This window comes from Mirounga angustirostris, unplaced genomic scaffold (genome assembly GCF_029215605.1).
Source record: "Mirounga angustirostris isolate CCGP_5_RB_7025 unplaced genomic scaffold, mMirAng1.0.hap1 SCAF_1, whole genome shotgun sequence".
NCBI lineage: Eukaryota > Metazoa > Chordata > Mammalia > Carnivora > Phocidae > Mirounga > Mirounga angustirostris.
Window position 1 is genome coordinate 195,976,290 of NW_026991709.1, and position 23,240 is coordinate 195,999,529.

The window sequence follows — 23,240 nt, forward strand, 5'->3', positions numbered from 1 at the left end:
GTCACTACTGCAGTCAGTTTAGCCTGTTGTTGCCATTAGGTATGGGTCTCCCTGCATAGTTTCTTCTGGGCTATAGAGAGCAGGTTTTCTTGTTTCTGTTTTGTTTTTCCTATACCTGTAAGTGGTTCTGGATTGCAGACATTTCTGGTGTCCAGTCTGAGATATATGATAGACAAAAAGATAACCAAGGGAATTCATCATGGTGTACATTTTAAAACCTTGAGGTTCCTAGCTTATCCACTTTCTTCTTTCCACATTCCAGAGTCATTTTATGATTGTCTATTGAATTATTTTCAGACTATTTAGTTTCTATGTAGAGGGGAGAAGAAAGGAAAAGTGAGTTGAAACCATCTTGTGCCAGAATGGGAAGCTCCTAGATCTAGGTTTTTAACCAAATAAATAAAATAAAGTGCAAAACTTAGATTCATACAAAAAAGTACACAAGTATACATAGCATATTCATTTGTAATCACCAAAAACTGCAAACAACTCCAAGATCCTTCAACTGCCAACCAAGAATACTATGCCTAGCAATGATGTCCTTTTAACATCCATACAGTGGATTGCTACTCAGCAATAAAAAAAAATGAATCCCTACAACACCATATAGAATTCTCAAATGCATTATGCTAAGTGAAAGAAACCAGATTCAAAAGGCAACAAACTATTATTCATTCTATATGAAATTCTCATAAAGGTAAAATAATAGAGACAGAGTACAGATCAGTGGTTGCTAGGGTCTGGTGGTGGAGTAGTGGTTGACTTCAAAAGGGCACAGGGGAATTATGCTTTATGTATTTTGAGGCTCAGTTATTGGGTGCATATACATAGTCTATGGTATTAAAGAATTATTGTGAATGTTGAAAGAAGTAATAATATTGAGGTTATATTTTTTTTACAAAGTTCTCATTTATTAAATATATATTAAAGTATTTATGGATTAAATGGTGGGATTTTTGTAGTTTGCCTTTTTTACAAAATTATGTATTCCAATAAGGAGGAAGTAGTTAACTTTGTAGCCTGATGTAGAGAGGATGCATAAGGTAAAAACAGAAATAGTCATTGGATTTGGCCAGTTGGAATATTGGTAATGTTGATCAGTGCAGTCTCTGTGGAGTGAGAGTGATAGAGCCTGACTGGAATGGGTTGAAGAGGAAATGGTAGAAAGAGAAGTGGAAACAGCAACAACATGTTTTGCTATGAAGAGAAACAAAAATCTGGAACAGAAATTGATCAAGGGCATATATTGTTAAAGATGGAAGGGTAGACACTGATAATTTGGATAGTGGGGTTTGAATGCAGGATCAAATACCTTGAGATGGTAGCAGGGTAGTGGAGGGATTGGGCTTTGATGGAATCAAAGACCATTTATTTAAACTGAAGGGAAGGCAGCAATGATGGTCCAGATGGAGCTGGGTTGGATAATGTGGTGGTAGGAAGATGGGGGTCCAGTCTGCTCCCATTTCTTCAGTTAAATGTATGGTGACATCACCAACTTCAAGGGGAGAAAAAATAAAATTGGACATTTGGAAAGGAGGTGATATGGATATTCAACTCAGAAAATGGAAATGCAAGCATATCAGAGAAATGTATTGGGGAATTTGTCCAGTAGAGATCTGCAGTCATGAATATAAACTGAGACCATGCCTCAGGGTTGTTTATTTTGCTCCAGCCATGCTCGCTTTTCTGTAGGTACAGAGCAGGTAGATGGTTGAGTTCACCCCATGCATGTTTGCACAGAGACGGCTAAGAGAAGTCAAGTTGTGCAGGGCAGAGATTACAATGATTAACCATAGAATCTAAACTGGGAAAAGAAAGATGCAAGGACATGACAGGGATGGTGACTGTAAAAACTAAAAAGGTAGGGTCAATAGATTAGAAGACCTCATCTGAAGAAACATTCTATTGAGAGTATTTAAAAGGTGAACTGGAAGGAGAGAATAAAGTAATTAGAAAATGGAACAGTAGGAAAAGCAATCTGGGCAAGAGAACAATTATTCGTACTGGTGAGGTCTACAGCCACACTGTCTAATGGAATAGCCATTATCCTCGTGTGCCCATTTAAACTTAAATTAAATTAAAGATTCAGTTCTTTAAAATTGCACTAGGCAGATTTCAAGTGCTTCACAACCATATGTGGCTAGTGACTACTACATTGGACTGCACAGATACAGCACATTTCTATCATCCCAGAAAGTTCTATTGAATCGCATTGCTTTAGTATGACTATGGGAGTGAGTGGCTTTAGTATGACTATGGGAGTGAGGATGGGAGCCAAAATAACTTATTAGAGGCCAGGAGATTGAGGGGACCCTCCGGCCAATGATAAAATCACCAAAAATGGAGATAAGAGTAAGGATGGGATACTATCAGAGGGAACCCTGTTCGTATTGCAGCCCTTAGGGAGAAGGGTTTGGGTAAGGATATTGTGGAGACAGAGTTGGAGTACCATGAACTGTTTTCCATTAGTTCCCAGGGTCATCACCTGCTTATCAGCATGCCCAGCTGCACCTATCACTAAGACCAGCCTCTTGTCCTTCACCTGGAGCTGCATTGCACTGCTTCCAGTAGAGTCAGGCAAATGTTGGCATTTTCTCTAGGGGCTTGTCAAAGATACCTTGTCTGAGGTATCCCCACCGACCCCCAACCCCAGGCTGACAGAGAACAGTCTCAGCATCTCTTCTCATGTGCAGAGGTGCTCAGAGTCTTCAGGAAGATGCAGCCCACCTATTTTCAGATCCCCAGTTAAGAAAAAAGGAATGGGGCTGGGAGTGGGAACTGAGACTTCTGGCTCTGTCATATATCAGGATAGACTAGGACCTCAGTTTCTGTTTTGGCAATTGAGTAAATAGCATATGGTCATCATGAGTTCAGAATGGGGTCCATGGGCACAAAGGGAATACCTCACTGAAGTTCTTTCCCAGGAAGAAGAGGAGGTAGCATGGCCTAAGACCCAACATTTCCATTAGCTAGGGGAGAACATGAGACATACCACACCAGGTTAGATCTTTACTGGGGACAGGAGACACAGTGCCCCTTTTTGCCAGCCCTTAGGAGTTGATGATCTCAATGTGGAACTGTAGGTGAGTGGCTGTGACTACACAGTGGCCCCGAAGGAGAGCACAGGTATAGCAGTTGTGGCATTCCCAGTGGCATTGGATGACACGGATGGCATTGAGCACTTGACAGTATCGCCAGTGGATACGCCACATACGGACCAAAGACTGGATCTTGACTACTGCCCTCACTGTATTTGCGTAGGTAACCAGGGCTTCCCTTCGCTTCTTCTGCAGCAGCTTCTCCAAGGTCTGCCTCCACCAGCGCTGAATGATCCAGGCCCTGAGGGCTGCATGCAGCAATGTTCGGCGTACCAGGGTGCCACGCCACCAGGCCTGAATCTCTGAGGCTGCTTTTGTTTTTGTTTCTAAACTTTTCTGGGTGGAGATAAGAGAGACCACTCAGGGAACTTCCTGCCATCAACTTCCAAGATCTTCCTGGAAGGGGCCCAGATTCTCTTAACCATTATCACTTCTTTGGAGAGTTCAGGGGAGTTAGGACACTGCTTAGGAGCCAGAAGACCTGGGTTGTGAGCCCTCCTCTGTCACTATGGGCAGATCACCCTGTTCTCAGAGTCGCATCCTCCTCCTGACTATCTCACAGGTGTATGGATAAAGGGAAAACCTTTAGTAGCTAGGAGGGTGCATTAGGGATGTGAAGGACTTTGTTAGTCATGCTCTACCTCTTCAGTGCTTATTGGGTTTGGGAGGTTTGGCCTCATAATGCCTTTGTCTGGTATTCTCTGCTAATTCTAGTCCCAAACCATTGTTGGTTGATTTCTCTCTGCCACAACAATGTACTTCAATACTGTGGTGGGTTTTCAGCACCCTCATCCCATTTTCTACTCCAGCCCATATTTTGAACAACACCCTCATCCCATTTTCCACTCAGCCCATATTTTGAACATTGTACTCTCTAATTCAGAGTCCTCACATTCTCACCTCCCAACCCTATTCATTTCTTGATGGCTTTCATTCTCTCCATTCACTTTTCATGCCACAGTCTAACTGAGACCAAGAGAGCCCAGGTAGAGAAGGGAGTGGAGAAAAAATGAGCCAATATTGAGTTGACACCTGATTATTTTAGACTCTGGGTCCATAAAAAGCACAATTCCACAGCCTCATGACACAGACATAAATGTTCTGGATATCTCTTAACTACATGGAGATTTTACCCACCTTGAGTTTCTGCTTCTTCCTCTTCTTCAATTCAATTACTTCCTCAACATCTTCAGTTATAATTAAAATTAAACTGCCATGAGTCTGTCATCAGAATTAAATGGGAAATGAATGGATGAGGTAAGACTGCTGTTTCTCTTTAAGGCTCTGTGCTCAGATACCCCCTGCTTCAGCATCCCTTCTTTTCCCAAGACCTGTGAAGTCCCAGGTGATTTCCACCCACTCCTAGCTTGCCTACTAAATCTGGCCACGTCTCTTACGCAAAATCGGATCCCCATGGCTTGTCTATAGATGGTTCATTAGCCTTGATTTCTCTACTTCCCAAAGTCTGGCATGAGTAAAATGAGGGGGACAAGTATGAGTTCACAACTGCATTATGACATAAAGATTGGGATATCTACCACAGAGTTGAGTCTTCCTCAGAAACAAGCTCCATGGGAATTTTTACTGCCTGTTTACTTCCCCCGGATATGTCAGAGATGTACCAGAGTTCAGAATGGAAAGATAGGGCACTTGAAATACCAGGGCTCTCCTCCAGTAAGCCCATCCACATTGCTCCTCATTATCAGTCACACAGGAGAGTAGGAGGGACCATGGCAGTGTATCTCCTTATAGTTCTCCAGTGTCTTCTCAGACTTAGCATTTCCCGTCTTCCCCTGACTCAGGTTTCAGTACCTCAATACACCATAGGAAACTAGAAGAGAGAGAGCAGATGAATCTAGAAAGCAGCAAAATAGAAATAAAAATGTAAATTAAATAGAAAATTTAAAAGGTGGTATTTTTTAAAAGACCAGTATTAAAGATAAATGCTCCATGAACCGGGGTGATGGAGAAAGAGAACAAAAATGGAATGAGAAAGGCAAAACAATCACAAGGAGATTTAAATAAATATAAGAATATCATGGTAATAAATTTGAAAGCTAAGAGGAAATGATTTCCTAACAAAAAGTAAATTACCAAAATTAATTGAAGAAATATGTAAAACTTGATAAATTGAGAAGGCTATTAAAGATCCACCATAAAGGGGCGCCTGGGTGGCTCAGTCGTTAAGCATCTGCCTTCGGCTCAGGTCATGATCCCAGGGTCCTGGGATCGAGCCCCGCATCAGGCTCCTCACTCCGCGGGAAGCCTGCTTCTCCCTCTCACACTCCCCTTGCTTGTGTTCCCTCTCTCGCTGTGTCTCTCTCTGTGTCAAATAAATAAATAAAAATCTTTTAAAAATATATAAATAAATAAAGATCCACCATAAATAAGGCACCAAGACCAGGTAGAGTCATATCCAAACTCTAAAAAAACTTTACAAATTCAGATATATCCAATGTGACAAATATTCAAGCCTATTAGACAGAGATTTCCATTAAGTATTTCACAGTGTTAGTGTTAGTTCCCTGAAAAGTCCTGCTAGGATTTTCACTGTAAGTACATTGATTTGGGGAAGAAAAGCTATCTTCTGATACTAAGTTCCTTCTAAGACCATGGACTATTCCTCTCTGCTTAAGAATTCTTTTATGTCTTTCTATAATGTTTTAAAATTTTTCTCTATAAAGGTCTTCTTTTTAAAGATTTTATTTTTGAGTAATCTCTACAGCCAATGTGGAGCTCGAACTCACAACCTTGAGATTGAGAGTCACATGCTCCACCAACTGAGCCAGCCAGGCACCCCTGTGAAGGTCTTTTTGAGATATAATTTATATTCTATGAAGCTCACTGTTTAAAACTGTACAATCCAATAATTTTTAGTATATTCATAAAGTTGTGCAACTATCACTACTACCTGATTTGAGAACATTTTCATAAACCCCCAAATAAGCCTCATACCCATTAGCAGTCAATCTCCATTCTTCCCTAACCCAATCTCTGAAAACCACTGATTTACTTTATGTCCTTATAGATTTGACTATTTTGGATATTTCATATGATTTGAATCACACAGTAAATGGCTTTCTGTGTCTGACTTCTTTTGCTTAGTATAGTGTTTTCAAGGTCCACTCATGTTGTAGCATGTCAGTATTTCATTCCTTTCTATGGCCATATAATATTCCATTGCGTGTATATGCTACTTTTTTAAATCCATTGATCAATTAATGGACATTTGAGTTGTGTCTACTTTTTGACAATTTTGAATAATATAGCTATAAATATTGATGTACAAGTTTTTGTACGGGCATATGTTTTCAATTCTCTTGGGTATGTACTTAGGAGTGGAATTGTTAGGTCATATGGCAGGTTATTTTTTCCCTAAAAACAAAATAAAACACATGCATTTCTCCACTCACCCACCTGCCTCTTGCAGCCATCAATCTGTTCTCTGTATCTATGAGCTTATTTTTGTTGTTTTTGGGTTTTTTTTAGATTCCATATAAGAGAAATCATATGATATTTGTCTTTCTTTGACTTATTTCATTTAGTATAAGTGAACACTTGAGGTTCATCCATGGTGTTGCAAATAGCAAGATTTCATTATTTTTTATGGCTAAGTAACTTTCCATTGTACATACCACAATTTCTTTATCCATTCATCCATTGATGGACACTTAGGTTGTTTCCATATCTTGGCTATTGCTGCAATGAATATAGGGGTGCATATATCTTTTCAAATCAGTGTTTTTATTTTCTTCGGATAAATACCCAGAAGTGGAATTGCCAGATAGTATGATAGTTCTATTTCTAATTTTTTGAGGAAACACCATACTGTTTTCCATAGTGGCAGCACCAATTTACATGCCACCAACAGTACACAAGGGTTCCCTTTTCTCTGCATCCTCACCAACTTATTTCTTGTCTTTTTTTTTTTTTTTTTTAAATCACAGCCATTCTATGGCTAGGTGTGAGGTTATATCTCATTGTGTGTGTGTGTGTGTGTGTGTGTGTTTTAAAAGATTTTATTTATTTATTCCAGAGAGAAAGTGAGCAAGTGAGTGGGGAAGGAGCAGAGGGAGAGGGACAAGCAGACTCCGCATTACGGAGGACCCTGAGATCATGACCTGAGCTGAAACCAAGAGTCTGATGCTTAACCAACTGAGCCACCCAGGCCCCCCTCTTATTGTGGTTTTGATTTGCATTTCCCTGATGACTAATGATATTGAACATATTTTCATGTACCTGTTGGCCATCTGTATGCGTTCTTTGGAAAAATGTCTGTTAGCTTTTCTGCCCATTTTTAAGTTGGATTGTTTGATTTTTTTTTCTATTGAGTTGTATGTGTTCTTTATATATTTTGGATATTAACCCCTTATCAGGTATATGATTTGTAATTATTTTCTCCCATTCAGTAGGTTGCCTTTTTATTTTATTGATGGTTTCCTTTGCTGTGCAGAAGACTTTTAGTTTTAAGTAATCTCACTTGTTTATTTTTGTTTTTGTTGCTTTTTTACTTTTGGTGTCAGATTAAAAAAATCATCACTAAGACCTATGTTAAGGAGCTTACCACCTATATTTTCTTCTAGGAGCTTTATGATTTCAGGTTTCAAGTCTTTAATCCACTTTGAATTAATTTTTGTGCATGATATATAGATGGTGGGCCAGTATCATTCTTTTGCCTGTGGCTGTCTAATTTTCCCAACATCATTTATCAAAGAAACTGTCCTTTCCACATTGTATATCCTTGACTCCTTTGTTGTAAATTAATTGACCATGTGTATATGAGTTTATTTCTGAGATTTTTATTATGGTACTTTGACCTGTGTGTCGCTTTTATGCCAATACCATACTGTTTTAATTACTATAGATTTATAATATAGTTTGAAATCAGGGAGTGTGATGCTTCCAGTTTTGTTCTTCTTTCTCATGACTACTTTGGCTTTTCAGGGTCTTTTGTGATTCTACACTAATTTTATGACAGTTATTTTCTATTTCTGTGAAAAATACCATTGGAGTTTTGATAAGGATTGTATTGAAATCTGTAAATTGCTTTGGGTAGTATGGATATTTTAACAATGTTAATTCTTCTAATCCATGAGCATGAAATATATTACCATTTGTTTGTCTTCTTCAATTTCTTTCATTAATGTTGTGTAGTTTTTGATTTATAGGTCTTTCACCTCTTTGTTTAATTTATTCCTAGGTATTTTATTCTTTTTGGTGCAATTGTAAATGGGATTGTTTTCTTAATTTCCCTGATAGTTCATTATAAGTGTAAAGAAATGCAACAGATTTTTGTGTATTTATTTTGTATTCTGTAACTTTACTGAATTTATTTATTCTAACAGTTTCTTGATGGAATCCTTAGGGTTTCTTAATATAATATCATGCTATCTGCAAATAGTGATAGTTTTACTTCTTCCTTTCCAATTTGGATGACCTTTATTTCTTTTTCTTGCCTAATTTCTTTGGCTAGGACTTCCAATATTATGATGAATAAAAGTGGCAAGATTGGACATCCTTCTCTTGTTCCTGACCTTAGAGGAAAGCTTTTAGCTTTTCTCTATTAAGTATGATGCTAGCTGTGTGCTTGGCATATGTGACCTTTATTATGTTGAGGTACATTCCCTCTATAACCCTTTTGTTGAGAGTTTTTAAAATCATAAATGAACATTTAATTTTGTCAATTTTTTCCTGCATCTGTTGAGATGATATGATTTTTATCCTTCATTTTGTTAATGTGGTGTATCACATTGGCTGATTTGTGGATATCCAATCATCCTTGTATCCCTGGAATAAATCCCACTCAATCATGATATATGATCCTTTTAATGTATTGTTGAATTCAGTTTGCTAATATTTTGTTGAGGACTTCTACATTTATGTTTATCAGGGATACTGGTCTGTAATTTTCTTTTCTTATGGCATCCTTGTTTGGTTTTGGTATCAGGGTAATGCTGGCTTTATAAAATGAGTTTGAAAGAGTTCCTTCCTCTTCTATTTTTTGGAAGAGTTTGAGAGAGATTGGTATCAATCCTTCTTTGAATGTTTGGTAGAATTCACCAGTGAAGCTCTCTGGTCCTGAACTTTTATTTGTTGAGAGATGCTTTGTTTGTTTTTCTTAAAGGTTTATTTATTTATTTGAGAGATAGAGAGTGGGCAAGTAGGGGGAGAGGCAGAGGGAGAGCGAGAGGGGAAGCAGACTCCCTGCTGAGCATGGAGCTGGACATGGAGCTTGATCTCCCGACCAGGAGATCATGACCTGTGCCAAAACAAAGAGTCGGTTCTTCAACTGACAGGGCCACGCAGACATCCAAATGGGTTTTTGATTACTAATTCAATCTCTGCTAACAATCAGTCTGTTCAGATTTTCATTTCATCATGATCAGTCTTGGGAGGTTATATGTTTCCAGGAATTTATCAATTTCTTCTAGGTTGTATAACTGTTCAAAATAGTTTCTTATGATCGTTTGTATTTCTGTGGTATCAATTGTAACATCTCTTTCATTTCTGATTTTGAGTCCTCCTCACTTTTTTCTTCAGTGAGTCTAGGTAAGGCTTATCAATTTTGTTTATCTTTTCAAAGAACCATGTTTCATTGATATTTTTATTGTCTTTTTAGTCTCTATTTCATTATTTCTGCTCTGATCTTTGTTATTTCCTTCCTTTTACTAACTTTGGCCTCTTTTGTTCTTCTATTTCTAGTTCCTTGAGGTTCAAAGTTAATCTCTTTATTTCATACTTTTCTTGTTTCTTGAAGTAGGCATTTACCACTACGAACTTCCTTCTTAGAACTACTGTTGCTGCATCTCATAAATTTTGGTATGTTATATTTCATTTTTGTCTCAAGGCATTTTTAAATTTCTCTTTTGATTTCTTCTTTGGTCCATTGGTTATACAGTAGCATGGGGTTTAATATCCACATATTTGTGAATTTTCCAGTTTTATTCATGTAATTAATTTCTATTAGAGTCAGAAAAGGTGCTTGATATGATTTCAATCCTCTTAAATTTATTAAGACTTATTTGTAGCCTAACATATGATCTATCTTGGAAAATATTCCATGTGCACTCAAAAAGAACATGTATTCTGTTGCTTTTGGATGGCATGTTCTGTATATTTGTTAATTCCATCTGGTCTAAGATGTCATTGAAGGCAGAATTTAGGAGAATTTAGTCCATTTACATTTAAAGTAATTATTGCAAGGTATGTGCTCATTGCTATTCTGTTAATTGTTTTCTGGCTGTTTTTGTAGCTCCTCTCTGTTCTTTTCTTGCTCTCTTCCTTTGTGGTTTGAGGACTTTCTTTAGTGGTATGCTTATATTACTTTTTATCTTTTGGGTATTTACTATAGGTTTTTGCTTTGTGGTTACCATGAGGCATACATGTAACAACTTATATCCATAAGTCTATTTTAAGTTGATAAAAAACTTGTTTGGCAAACCATGAGGGACTATGGACTCTGAGAAACAAACTGAAGGTTCTAGAGGGGAGGGGGTGGGGGGATCGGTTAGCCCAGTGATGGGTATTAAAGAGGGCACGTACTGAATGGAGCACTGGGTGTTATACGCAAACAATGAATCAGGGAACACTACATCAAAAACTAATGATGTAATGTATGGTGATTAACATAACATAATAAAATAAAAAAATGTAAAATACAAAAGATTTTTTTAAAAATCAACTAAGTAGTTATATTCTAGTAATTATTAATTGAAGGGACTATTCAAATCTGGATTTTTAGATCTTTTCACTTTCCTCCATATTTCAAATGTCTGTTCAGTCAAATATTCCACTGTCTTACCTCGGTCTTCAAATAAATTTGAAAGGAAAAAAAACCTTAAGTTTGATCCCATTCTAAAGCTCAGTATTTTTACTCTTCCCAACATGTTTTGTTTTTGATGTCACATTTTACACCTTTTAATCTTATATCTTACATCTTTTTGTCTGTGTATCTCTTAACTAATTATTGTAATCATAGCTTTACTACTTTTGTCTTTTAACCTTCTACTAGCTTTATTTTATTTTATTATTTTTTAAGTATAGTTGACACATAATGTTACATTGGTTCCAGGCATACAACATTGTGATTCAACAATTCTATACATTATGCTATGCTCACCACCAGTAGCTCACCAGTAAAATAGCTACCATCTGTCACCGTGCAATGCTATTACAATACCATTGACTATATTTTATAGTCATTTTCTTTTTTCTTTTTTATTTCCTTGATTTACTCATTCTATAACTGGAAACCTATATCTCCCACTCCCCTTCATCGATTTTATGTATCCTCCACCCCCTACCCCTCTAGCAACCATCAGTTTATTCTCTGTATTTATAGGTCTGATTCTTCTTTTTGCATTTCTTTATTCATTTGTTTTGTTTCTTATCCACATATAAGTAAAACCATATTGAATTTGTTTTCCTCAGTCTGACTTATCTCACTTTAGTCTAATACTCTCTAGGTCCATGTATGTTGTTGTAAATGACCAGATATCATTCCTTTTTATGGCTGAGTAGTATATATATATAACATATTTTTTATCCATTCAACTATCGATGGACGCTTGAGCAGCTACTATGTCTTTTTGAATTAGTGTTTTGGGGGTTTTTTTTGGTAAATACCCAGTAGTGAAATTACTGGATCATATGGTATTTTTATTTATTTTTTGAGTAACCTCCATATTGTTTTCCACAATGGTTGGACCAATTTACATTCCTATAACCAATGCATAAGGGTTCCTGCTTCTCTGCATCCATGCTAACACTTGTTATTTCTCATCTTTTAGATTCTAGCCATTCTGACAGGTGATATCGAATAGTAGTTTTGACATACAAGGTTTATAAGCTATTAATCCGCTATCTTTACTATATATTGACTCTTCCAGGGAGATTAATTCTTTCATATATATTCTTGTTACTAATTAGTGCCCCAAATTTATTATACTACAAGTCCAAAAAAGGAGGTCACTGCAAGTCACACATGGTTACAGGGGAAGCAATAGGTTTCAGTCAGGTGCCAGAAAGCAAGAGTAAGAAAAGAGCTTTTCCCATGGCTTTTGTTGGAGTGGGAAAGGCAAGGCAGGATAGGGTAAACAGTTTAGGTTTGGCTGGTTTGAATGTTTTCTGTGGTCTCTAAGCTATATAGATGCCTAGTACTTGGCTTGGGATGATTAAAGCAGAGGAATATGGCCTTCTGGGGGTGTAGAGGACAAAGAGAGAGGAAGTGGCCCTGAACTTGTTCGTTTGTGGATGAAAGGCATGTTCTGGGATGAGTCCTTTGCTATCTCTAAGAACTGGCTGGCCCTGGGAGGGGCAGTCTCTCCCAACTCAGAAAGGGATTTTTTTAAGGATGACAAAATGGCCTAATATGAAGAACCTAAAAATATATATATATAATAAGATATTGGAAAGGGAGAGAGAGGGAGAAGCAGAGAGAACCTACTGACCTAGGTTCTGGGAACAGCACTGAACCCAGAGTCCTTGCTCTCCTGGAACTCGCCTGCTAGTGGGGGCAACAGAAAATAGAAAATGAGGTAAGATAAGCTTGGGTAGTGATTGGGACTTTGAAAACAGGAAAGCAGAGTCAGGTAGTAGAACATACAGTAGCGGGTGGGGAAGCCATTTCAATAAGGTGGTCAAAGAAGGTCTCCCTGAGGAGGGAGCATGGAGCAGAGACATGTGGGTGGAGGGGAGCTCCATCTGGAAAGGCTATCTAAGGAGAGGAGGCAACAAGTGAAAAGTTCTGAGATGGGAGTGTGTGTGTGGGGGGGAGATCTGAAGAGCAGGGTGGCCAGGAGGGACATAGAGAGGGTGACACGGCCAGGGCCAGATCATGCAGGCTTATGGAGACCCAGGAGGGCTTTTGGAATTGTTCTAAATTTAATGGGAAGACACTGAAGAATGAAGAGCATCAGGTGACGCAACCTCCATGTGGCACAACCACAGGGGGCGCCATGTACATGGACCACACTGTAAAGGAGTGTCTCTGGAGTTGGCTGAGTGGGCGGCCCTGCAACCCCAACTCTCCTACCCATGGCAGACACTGCTCATCAATTACAGGCCCCACTCACCCAGCACTGGATGCTCAGAATCCTTCTCCACCAGGGACCCCAAATGACCTCAGCCACTTCCTCAGAGCTGAGTGTGCCAGGCCCAGTCTCTGCCATCATTTTCCCTGACCCTGCTGACGCAGGGACCTCTGGGGCTGGTCTGACAGAGACCCAGTGACACAGAGTGGGAGCAGACCTGATCAGTTAGTTCTTTATTGGGAAGGGGATGTTGTCTGTAATCCGACACATCTGTGACCCCAGAGAGATCTCAAGTTCAAGTCCCAGATGGGTTGCTGTGAGGTCGTAGGTACCATGGAAAAAGCCACGGGAATGGCAATTATGCCAGCGCCAATAGACCTGGATGATGCGAGCTGCGTGGAGCAAATTCCAGTATCTCTGGCGGATGCGCCACATGCGGACCAAGGACTGCAGCTTGACCGTTGCCCATTCTTGCCACAAGAAAGACTCGAGGACTGCTCGTTTTCTCTTCTCCAACAGCTTTGCCAGCGTCACCTTCCACCAGTGCTGAATGATACATGCTCTGAGTGCTGCGTGTAGCAAGGTCCTGCGCACCAGAGTGCCCCGCCACCACGCCTGGATCTTTATGGCTTTCTGCTCTTGGTCAGGGTGCTTCTTTTTCTTTGGGGGGAGAGGTTGCAAAGATAAAGAAGGGATTCTCAGGGAACATTCCCCACCCACCTCAGCTCCAGGGCATGCCAAGAAAGGCTTCCTCAGAAGTTCAGGAGCACTGGGCAGGGACCCAGTAGACCAGATATGTTTCCTGTCTGTGCCCCTCTCTCTTAATGCACCTGGACACATCACATTGTCCCCTGAGGCTCAGGCTCCTCATCTGTAAAATGGAGCATTCTGGCACTAGCTATCCCACCATTACATGGACCTGGTTGGCCTGTCTGGAACAAGCATGTCATGAATCATGTTCCACCTGGGTCTGGCCACCTACCTGGGCTGCATAGTCCTTCCCTCCCCCCGCCGCACTGAGACGGCTGGAGAAGCAGCATCCTTTGTTTGCTTTCATGCCTGACTCCAGCTCAACCCACAACCTGCTGTGTCCCTCTTTCAAGTCACAGTATTAGAAGTTTCTCTGCTCCACACAGTGTGGAGTCCTTCTCATTTAGCTCTCACTTTCACTTCTTTGGGTTCTCACATCTTAAACTTCATTTAGCACGCATGCATGCACATATGTGTCTGCACGCACACACACAGTTCTAGACTCGGCTTTCCCTGTACGTGGCAATGCCTTCCCCAAACACAGCCTCACTGCCCCACTCCCCAGCTTGGCATGGTCTGATTTCCTCTTGTCAGGGGTTCCCCTCCCTCCAACCAAGTCTCTGTGCCTCAGTTACCCACCTTTCTCTGAGAAGGAACTCGGGGCAGAGGATAACTAAGGATAAACCAGAATGTCCCAGGCCAATCAGGATGAATGGTTGCCCTACTCAGTTCTGCTCTGGATAGGGCAACCATTCATCTTGATTGGCCTGGAACATTCTGGTTTATGCTTATTGTTCCTAAGGAATCACTCAGAGCCCAATCGTTTACTCACAAATGGAACCTGGTTCAGATGACAGATTCCAGGATCATGCCATGCTATGGGGCACAGAGAAGACAACTTATCACTCTTTGCAAATAGGAGTCACCCTCAACTTTGAGGGCCTCCATTGACCTACCTTTGGTGGAGGGGGTGGAATTGGAAGTAGAGGCTCTTCTTTCTCTTTCTCTTTCTCTTTCTCTTTCTTTTTCTCTTTCCCTTTCCCTTTTTCTTTTTCTTTCCCTTTCTCTTTCTTCTCTTTTTCTTTCAGCACTGTGGTTTCATCTGGATCCTTCTTAATGATTTCATCCTTATGTAATTAGAGTTTAGAAGGGAACGATATCAGTAAGAGTTCTCTGTACAACTGTGTGCCAAGTCCACCACACATTACTGCCTTGCCCAGAGATCCTAGATATAGGACGTGCAACCTGAGTTAACTGTGGAAATCCACCTTCCCCTGCCTGCAACTTTGGGTGGCTCTCACTTATACAACATCAAATTCCCATGGCTTGGATATAGATGGTTCAAATACCCTCAGGTCTGCAATCCCCTGAATTCCCCATAGTTAAGAGTTCAATTGTCCCATCACTTTCGGGTCTGCTCTCTTCTTTGAGACCCATACAATTTGTTGCATGTATCAGTAGTTTGTTCCTTTTTACTGCTGAGTAGTAGATATACCACAGTTTGATTAACCATTCACCCATTTGGGTTATGTCCACTTTTTTTGGCTATTATTCTACTATGAAATTTTTGTAGAAGTTTTTGTTTATGTTTTCAGTTTTCTTGGATATATACTTAAGAGTGGAATTGCTGGGTCTTATGGTAACTCTATATTTAGCTCTTGGGAGACCAAGAAACTGTTTCTACATCAGCCATCCCATTTTACATTCCTAAGAGCAGTGTGTGTAAGATCCAGTTTCTCCAATCCTACTATCTGCTATATTTCAGATATTACCATATTGCAGAGAGGCAGTCAACTGCATTTGCTGACGTGAATGGGGATGGATAGAGATAAGTAAAAGGGAGGGTTCAGAAAGGAACTTGAATCAAATAGATTTGGTGAATGGTCAAGGCACAAGGAGAAGCAATTTTTGGATAAGATCATGAAATTGGGGAATGAGAATCCTGTTTCTGCCACATTATGTTTGAAAGCACTGGGTGTTATACCCAACTAATGAATCATTAAACACTACATCAAAAAACTAATGATGTACTATCTGTTGGCTAAGTGAATTTAAATTAAAAAAAGAAAGAAAGAAAGAAAAAACCTATTAGACATCAAAGCAAGATGTCAAGTAGGAAGCCATACCTTGGGTATGGAATTGAAAGGAGGTATCAAGGATAGTGATATAGATTTGAGTGTCATCAGGATATAGCAGATATTTAAGACTATGTGACTGGATGATGTTATCTGAGAATACACATTAAGAGAAATTAAAAGAAGTTTTCTTTTTAAGATTTTATTCATTTATTTGTCAGAGAGGGAACACAAGCAGGGGGAGTGGGAGAGGGAGAAGCAGGCTTCCCGCCGAGCAGGGAGCCTGATGCGGAGCCTGATCCCAGGACCCTGGGGTCATGACCTGAGCTGAAGGAAGATGCTTAATGACTGAGCCACCCAGGCACCCTGAGACTAAAAGAAGTTTTAAGACAGCCTCTCGTAGGTTAGAGGCTCATCAATGAAAAAGCCATTGATAAGATTAAGAAAAAGCAGCCAGTGAAGAACACCAGAAGAGCAAAGTAGAGGGGGTGGCTTTGGATGGAGCAAAGACAAGTAATTTCTTTTCTTTTCTTTTTTTTTTAAAAAGATTTTATTTACCTGTTTTATTTTAGAGAGAGAGCCTGAGCGAGCGGGGGGAGGGGTAGAGACGGAGGGAGAGAATCTCAAGCAGAGTCCATGCTGAGTGTGGAGCCCAATGTGGGGCTTGATATCATGACCCTGAGATCATGACCTGAGCCGAAACCAAGAATCAGACACTTAACCAACTGAGCCACCCAAAAGCCCTTATTAGTCAGCTTTTAAAAGGAGGGAAATTCTGACACATACTACAACATGGATGAACCATGACAATATTATGCTCCGTGAAAGAAGCCAGTTACAAAATACTGTATTTTGGTTCTACTTCTATGAGAGACCTAGAGTATTCACATTCAGAGAGACAGAAAGGAGAAGCGTGGCTGCCTGGGGTGGTGTGGGGAGATTTGGGGAGGTATGGGGAGACTGTTTAGTGGGTGCAGTGTGTCAGTTTGGGGAGATGAAAAAGTGCTTGAGATGGATAGTGATGATGATTGCACAACAATTTGAATAGACTTAGTTACACCACAGAACTGTACACTTAAACATCGTTGCAATGGTAAATTTCATGTTATGTGTATCTTACTGCAATTTTTTTGTCCTGTTTTTTATTATTAACATATAATGTATTTGTTTCAAGGGTACATGTCTGTGATTCATCAGTCTTACACAATACACAGCACTCACCACAACACATACCCTCCCCAATGTCCATCACCCAGCCACCCCATCCCTCCCACCCCCCTCTGCTCCAGCAGTTTTGTTTCCTGAGATTAAGAGTCTCTTATGATTTGTCTCCCTCTCTGGTTTCTTCTTGTTTCATTTTTTCCTCTCTTCCCCTATGATCCTCTGCCTTGTTTTTCAAATTCCACATATCCGTGAGATCATATGATAATTGTCTTTCTCTGATTGACTTATTTTGCTTAGCATAATACCCTCTAGTTCTAATTCTAGAGCAAAAAGCAAGATTTCTTTTTTTGATGGCTGCATAATATTCCATTGTATATATATACCACATCTTCTTTATCGATTCATCAAAGACAACTCATTTTAACTCAAGGAGAGTGTGATGCTCCTGAAGCCAAATAGAGAGTGTTTCAAGTAAGATAGAGTGGTCAACCTGTAGTCTGATGCAGAGAGAGGGCAGAGGACAGAGAATTCACCATCGTCATGTGAGCAAGTTAGTTGGTGATTTTAGATGGTGTAGTTTTTATTGTTTAACCAACCACCCAAAACATAAAGGCTTAAAACAATAACCATTTACAGAGCTCATAGTTCTGTGGAGTGACAATGGGCTAGCCTCATCTGGGTGATTCTTTTCTCAGCTGGGCCCACTCAAAAATATGTGGTCAGTTGGCAGGTGTGATGGAGGCTGGTGGTGTAAGATGGCCTCATCAGAGACAGCTCATCTCTGTCCCATGTTGTGTTTACTGCTACAGCAGTAGTCTCCTTGCTCACATGGTGGATGGTTGTTCAAGACCTCTTAACGTTTAAGCTTGCAACTGGCACAATATCACTTTCACTGCATACTATTGGCCAAAGAAAGTCACAGGGAAGCTTAGATACAAAAGGAGGTTAAGTAACCTCTGTTTCTTAATTGATAAACTTGTAAAATCACATTGCAAAGCGGCGTGGATACAAGGAGGGCAGTAACATTGGTCATTTTTGCAAACAACTTTCTCGATCAATACTTTTGACCTGTGAAGTTTCTGTGGCGGGGGTGGGGAAGGGCAGCCCAATTGAACTGAGTTTAGGAGAGAATGGGAGGAGTGAAAGGAGAGACAGTGACATGTTTTGCTATGAGGAGATGCAAAGAACTGGAATAGGACCTAGTCATGAATGGAGTTTTTAATGGTGGAGAACACTGTATGCTGATAGAAATGATTTGGTGAAAAGGTAGAAACTGATTTAGAGAAACAAATGAAATTACAGAAACACATCATTGCAAAGGCAAGAGGTGATAGTGGGCAAAAGAAAAAGAAGAGCACCAGAAGAGGAATGTGTTGGGGGTGGCTTTGGATGGCGCAAAGACAACTCATTTCAACTCAAGGAAGGCAACAAGCGTGGTACGAATGGCACTGAGATGGGGGATGAGATGGTAGGGAGATAGAGGGCCAGTCCACTGCCATTTTCTCAGTTCAGTGTGTAGTAACATCATCATTTGAGGTCAAAAGGAAAGGAGAATGAAGTGCCTCTTTGAAGAGAGAAGAGGGTGAAGTCTTCAGGTCAAAAAGCAAATTTACAGAGATGTGTTTTGAGAAGTAAGTCTGTCCATCTGTGGTCCTGAATATGAACCAAAACCATGCAATATGGCGATTTGTTTTTCTTCAAGGAAATTCAGCTCTTCTGGTGCAGGATGAAGTAGGTGAAGGGTTGGGTTCATACAGAGGTGGAAAGAGGGCCAACGGTGGTAAAACTGTAAGAGAATCCTCAATAGAGAATGGAATTCGAGCTGGGCACAAGGGCAATACAACGCTGGTAAGGTCAGTCTTTGGGAAGTCCTAATTAGAGCTAAAGAACATTTGTATTGATGCATAAGAATCAGTCATTCTAACACAGAGGTTGGCAAACTTTTTCTGTAAAGGGCCAGATAGTATTTTAGGATTGATGTCAATACAGTCCTTGTCACAACCACTCAACTGCAGGCCAGAGTCTTCTGACCTTTGCCCTAAAGCATAGAAAGCAAAAGTTAGAGACCAAGATGATTGAAATCAGTATTATTGTCGCTGTGGTCAGTTATGACAAGAACCAGGGCAATGCCACCCAAAGTATGGTGAGCATTTGTTACTACTGAGATTAAGTACAAAGACTGAGATGAAACACTTAGAAACTTGTATATCAAATTGAAATAGCAGTTTTATGTGTGTTCGGTCTAACCATTCAAAACAAGCCTGTGGTGAAACCACAGCCCCTGTGAGTCTGTCCTGTCCCAAGGGTGACTTCTACTCCGCCAACCACAGGACCCTCCTGTCATCAACCACTGAGGAGAGCAAACCTTTTCTACTTATTTTTCTCATAATTCATTTTATTGTTTTACAAAAGAATTTGGTCTATGATGGATTGGACATTTAAAAAATAATGCTACTTCCTTACAGGCAATTATAGGAGTGAGTGATTCAGGTAGGATGGAAGTGAAAATCACTGGTGGTGAGAGGCAAGGGGCTTGGGCTGTCATCTAGCAATGTTGAAGTCACTAAGAATGGTAGCATACATAGGGTGGCAATGATATCAGTGGGAGCCCTATCTGTGTTTCAGCACCTTGCAGAAGTGGTCCTGAGGGTGGAGGCAGAGCTGAGGTTCCTTAGCATCATGATATATGCTATTTCCCAAAGAAAACAATATCCAGGTTAGCATAAAACTTGCAGGGCTTTGGGCCCAGTCATCACTAAGGCCAGCCTCCTGTGCATTCTCTGGGCTGTGCAGCTCCCAAGAGAGCCAACCAAATGTCTGACTTAGGTCTGGGGGCTTACCAAATAGAGAGCCAATGGCTGCGAGTCCCACCTGGCCCGCAATGGCAGGCTGTCAAAGCATGGATCCAGAGGCAATTCTTATAAGAGGAGGTGCCCAGAGTCTTTGGGAATATAAAGCCGCCCCCTCCCACCCCCAGCCAATTGCAAGTTCAGGAGACAAAGATGGCGCCGGGGCTATGGAACCGTAGACTTGGTTCTGGATGTGTGACGACAGCCTCAGGTGGCAGCTTCTGATTTGGACAGAGTCAGTGGCATTCAGCCACTGTCGGTCCAAAGCAGGGGCCATAGGCGCTAAGGGGTGGGAGTCGGGGGAGAGAGATAGCTGTCTCCCTGCGCAGAAGAGGGCAGCAGGGCTCTTGGGTCTTCATAGTGTGGGAGTCACTGAGACACACCAAACCTGGTCAGACATTTATTGGGGCAGTGGAGCCAGTTCTCCACCCTATATCACTTTTAGACTGATAGGATTTCAATGTGGAACTCGGGATGGCTGGGAGTGACTTCATACTGTTCCTGTAGAGCATCATGGGTCTGGAAGGCGAAGCAGCCCTCTGGGACCTGGAGGATGCAGAGGGCGTTGCACACGTGGCAGTAACGCCGATGGCACTGCCACATGCGAACCCAGGACTGGAGCTTGACAGCCGCCTCCTCCTGGATGACATAGATCTTCAACAGGTCCTGTCGCCGCTTAAGAACCCGCCTCCACAGGCATGTTCTCCACCAGAGCTGAATCATCCAGGCCATGAGGGCAGCCACCAGCAGGGTGCGACGCACCAGGGTGCCCCGCCACCAGGCCTGGATCTTCCCAGCCGCCTTGACTCTCTCTCTGAGGCGTTTTTCACGAAGCCGCTAACCAAGCAAAGCAGAGGACTCTGCGTGAATTTGTCACAGAAAACCACAAGTCTGGTGTCTGCCACAAAGGAGCGCTGATCTTCTCTCTTAACAACGAGGCTTCCCCCTGGTGGTTCTGGGGACCCAGGAGTCCTGGGTTGGGTTTTGCCTCTACTGTCTTGTCCGAGGCCATAGACACAAGGGCTCATCCTCTGAGTCACAGGGTCCTCATCTACAAAATGGGGATATGCTTGCTCTCTGGTCTTCACAGGTTCGTGGAATCAGTGGAAACACTTTCTGATCCAGAAGCCCTGGCATGGGTTTGAGGAACCAAGGGGTCCTCTGAGGATGAACCTCTGCATTCATGGCCTGCATCTCAGCCCAGATCCCCACCTGTGATGTTGCCTCCTGATACTTCTATGCCATGCCATGACCCCTTGAGGTCTCGCCCTTACCTCACTTTTTTTGATTCCCACTACTACCTCTCAGTCACCCCCATATCCTTCTAAACCCAGGCCGCTCCTTCTCCAGCTTTCCAGTTCCCACAGCTGTGCCCCAACTTCCAGCGACCTGCCCACATCCTGCTTCCTCACCTCACTGTTGTTTTTCCATGCTTAACACAGCTCACTCAGAACAGGAAGGGAATTTATGGGGACAGGAGAGTAACACTGAGCTGACTCCTCAGCTGTGGGACCAGAGATGGATCCTCCACAGTGACTCTGTGGCCAGATGATCAGTGATCTGTGGTTCTCTCATGTTCCTGGGCCCCACCTACCTTCAGTTTCTCTTTCTCTAGTGCATCCTTATCTGGACCAGACTTCTGCAATCAGAAAATAGGGAGAAAGCATGAGTGAGGAACAGCTTCTATGCAGAGTCCTCACAGCCCTACGTCCCCATTCTTCCTGAGTCCTTTGAAGTCATCTGGTGCTTCCTTCTGCCGTGGGCCAGCTCCCTATCCCCAGGGAGGGGGTGTCTGACTGTCTTACACAGCATTTACTGCCCATGGTTTGGGGCAGTGTTTCTGGTGTTCACACCCCCTCTGGTTGCTGCTCCATTGGTCCTGGCAGAGGCAGGAAGGGTGGGAGAGGAGGAGATAGCCATGATGTCACAAGGGCAACTATGACCCAGGAACCAGGTTGCCTTCTTCAGGCTCAAAGTTGTTGGATAAAGAGGAAACATCTGCCCATTTCCCTCCTGCCAGGGATGGACTGATGTCCTTGGTGAAACCACAGCCCCTGTGAGTCTGTCCTATCCCAAGGGTGACTTCTACTCCGCCAACCCACAGGACCCTCCTGTCATCAACCACTGAGGAGAGCACAGCTTATACAGTGCAGAGGAAGGCGTAGGGGCTCAGGCTTCTCCCTGTATCCTGCCTTCTCTGCCACTGTGCCCTTCCTCAGTGTGTGGGAAAGTCCTTTTAATGAGGATCACTGTGAGTATGGAGGGTGAGCAGAAGAGGCCAAGGAAGGGTCAGGATGGGGGTAGCCCAGTCAATTTCTACACCTTCCAGCTGCCATAACCCCCTGTCCTTCTGCAGCTGTTTGGTCCCTAGCAAGCCAATATATGTTTCTTAAAACAAAACAAGCCCTTCCATTTTGTATCTGAAACTTAGTGGGCTGGGGGAATTTTCTAAACATGAGCTATTATGTCAGAGAGTGTCCCCCAATGTAGTCTCCTCTGGTGGTGGCAATGGTCCTATTTTAAAGGGTCGCTTAGTTATTCAGGCTTGCTTCCAAGACCAGCTGCCTCTGGCTGTCCCCAGTGCCATCTCTCGGCCACGCTCACTTCTCTTAACTGATTCTAGATAGCCCCCCTCCAGCCCTCAGTAACATGCTGATGTGGTCTCTTCATTTCAAGACATCAACTCCCCACCAAAAAAGACAGGATTTGGCTTTCTGCCCCATCCCAAACAACCCCACTGTTTCTCCTCTCATCTTCCCAATTAGGGCACTTGCAATTTAGGTCTCTAGTCACAATTTAGTGTTTATTATCATCGTGACTCTGTGAGTTCCACTGACCACGGTGCTCCAGAACCTACTCTGATTCCTTATCCTTTCCTGCACAACTTCCTAAAGGCTTTTTAGTATGTTTCAATATATACAAGGTTTGACAACAGATAATGAACTCCCTATGTCCTCATGACCCGGCATAACCTGTTCTCCTCTTTTCTGCTTCACTGCTGAGTTCAGTTACTCCAGCGTTTCTCTACAGCAGACAGCACTGGGAGGAGCATCTTCCCGCGCATCTCTGTGCAGCCCTGGGAGACATTCTCCAAGGGATGTACACTGGTGTGGCTTGCTGAATCATGGGACAGGTGGCTCCTCCACGCTACTAAATGCTGACAGACTGCTCTCCACAGTGGCAGCACCAGTCCAACCTCTGTCAATCACCTCCTAATTTCTGCCGAACCGAAAGATGTGAAGTGGTGTCACCTTGCTGTTTTAATTTGCATTT

At 41.9% G+C, this 23,240-nt stretch overlaps 2 protein-coding genes across 2 annotated transcripts; both read right to left on the reverse strand.

Annotated features, from left to right (window-relative positions):
• Window positions 1-3,050: 3,050 nt before the first annotated feature.
• Window positions 3,051-4,513, reverse strand: IQCF2 (IQ motif containing F2). The gene is made up of 3 exons (XM_045863808.1): window positions 4,496-4,513; window positions 4,236-4,319; window positions 3,051-3,434 (listed from the first exon to the last, which is right to left on the reverse strand). Exons 1-3 carry the CDS (start codon window positions 4,511-4,513, stop codon window positions 3,051-3,053), a joined length of 486 nt encoding a protein of 161 aa, XP_045719764.1.
• A 15,895-nt stretch (window positions 4,514-20,408) lies between these two features.
• IQCF3 (IQ motif containing F3) lies at window positions 20,409-21,790 on the reverse strand. Its single transcript, XM_045863809.1, has 3 exons — window positions 21,773-21,790; window positions 21,562-21,606; window positions 20,409-20,804 (listed from the first exon to the last, which is right to left on the reverse strand). Exons 1-3 carry the CDS (start codon window positions 21,788-21,790, stop codon window positions 20,409-20,411), a joined length of 459 nt encoding a protein of 152 aa, XP_045719765.1.
• Between the last annotated feature and the right edge of the window lie 1,450 nt (window positions 21,791-23,240).

Bases quoted from the DNA above. Each gene is read 5' to 3' on its own strand.
- IQCF3 (XM_045863809.1), bottom strand. The intron at 20,805-21,561 runs GTAGGTGGGGCC...TTGCTTGGTTAG, and splicing joins TAGAGAAAGAGAAACTGAAG to CGGCTTCGTGAAAAACGCCT.
- IQCF2 (XM_045863808.1), bottom strand. The intron at 3,435-4,235 runs GTGGGTAAAATC...ATCTCCACCCAG, and splicing joins GGAAGAAGCAGAAACTCAAG to AAAAGTTTAGAAACAAAAAC.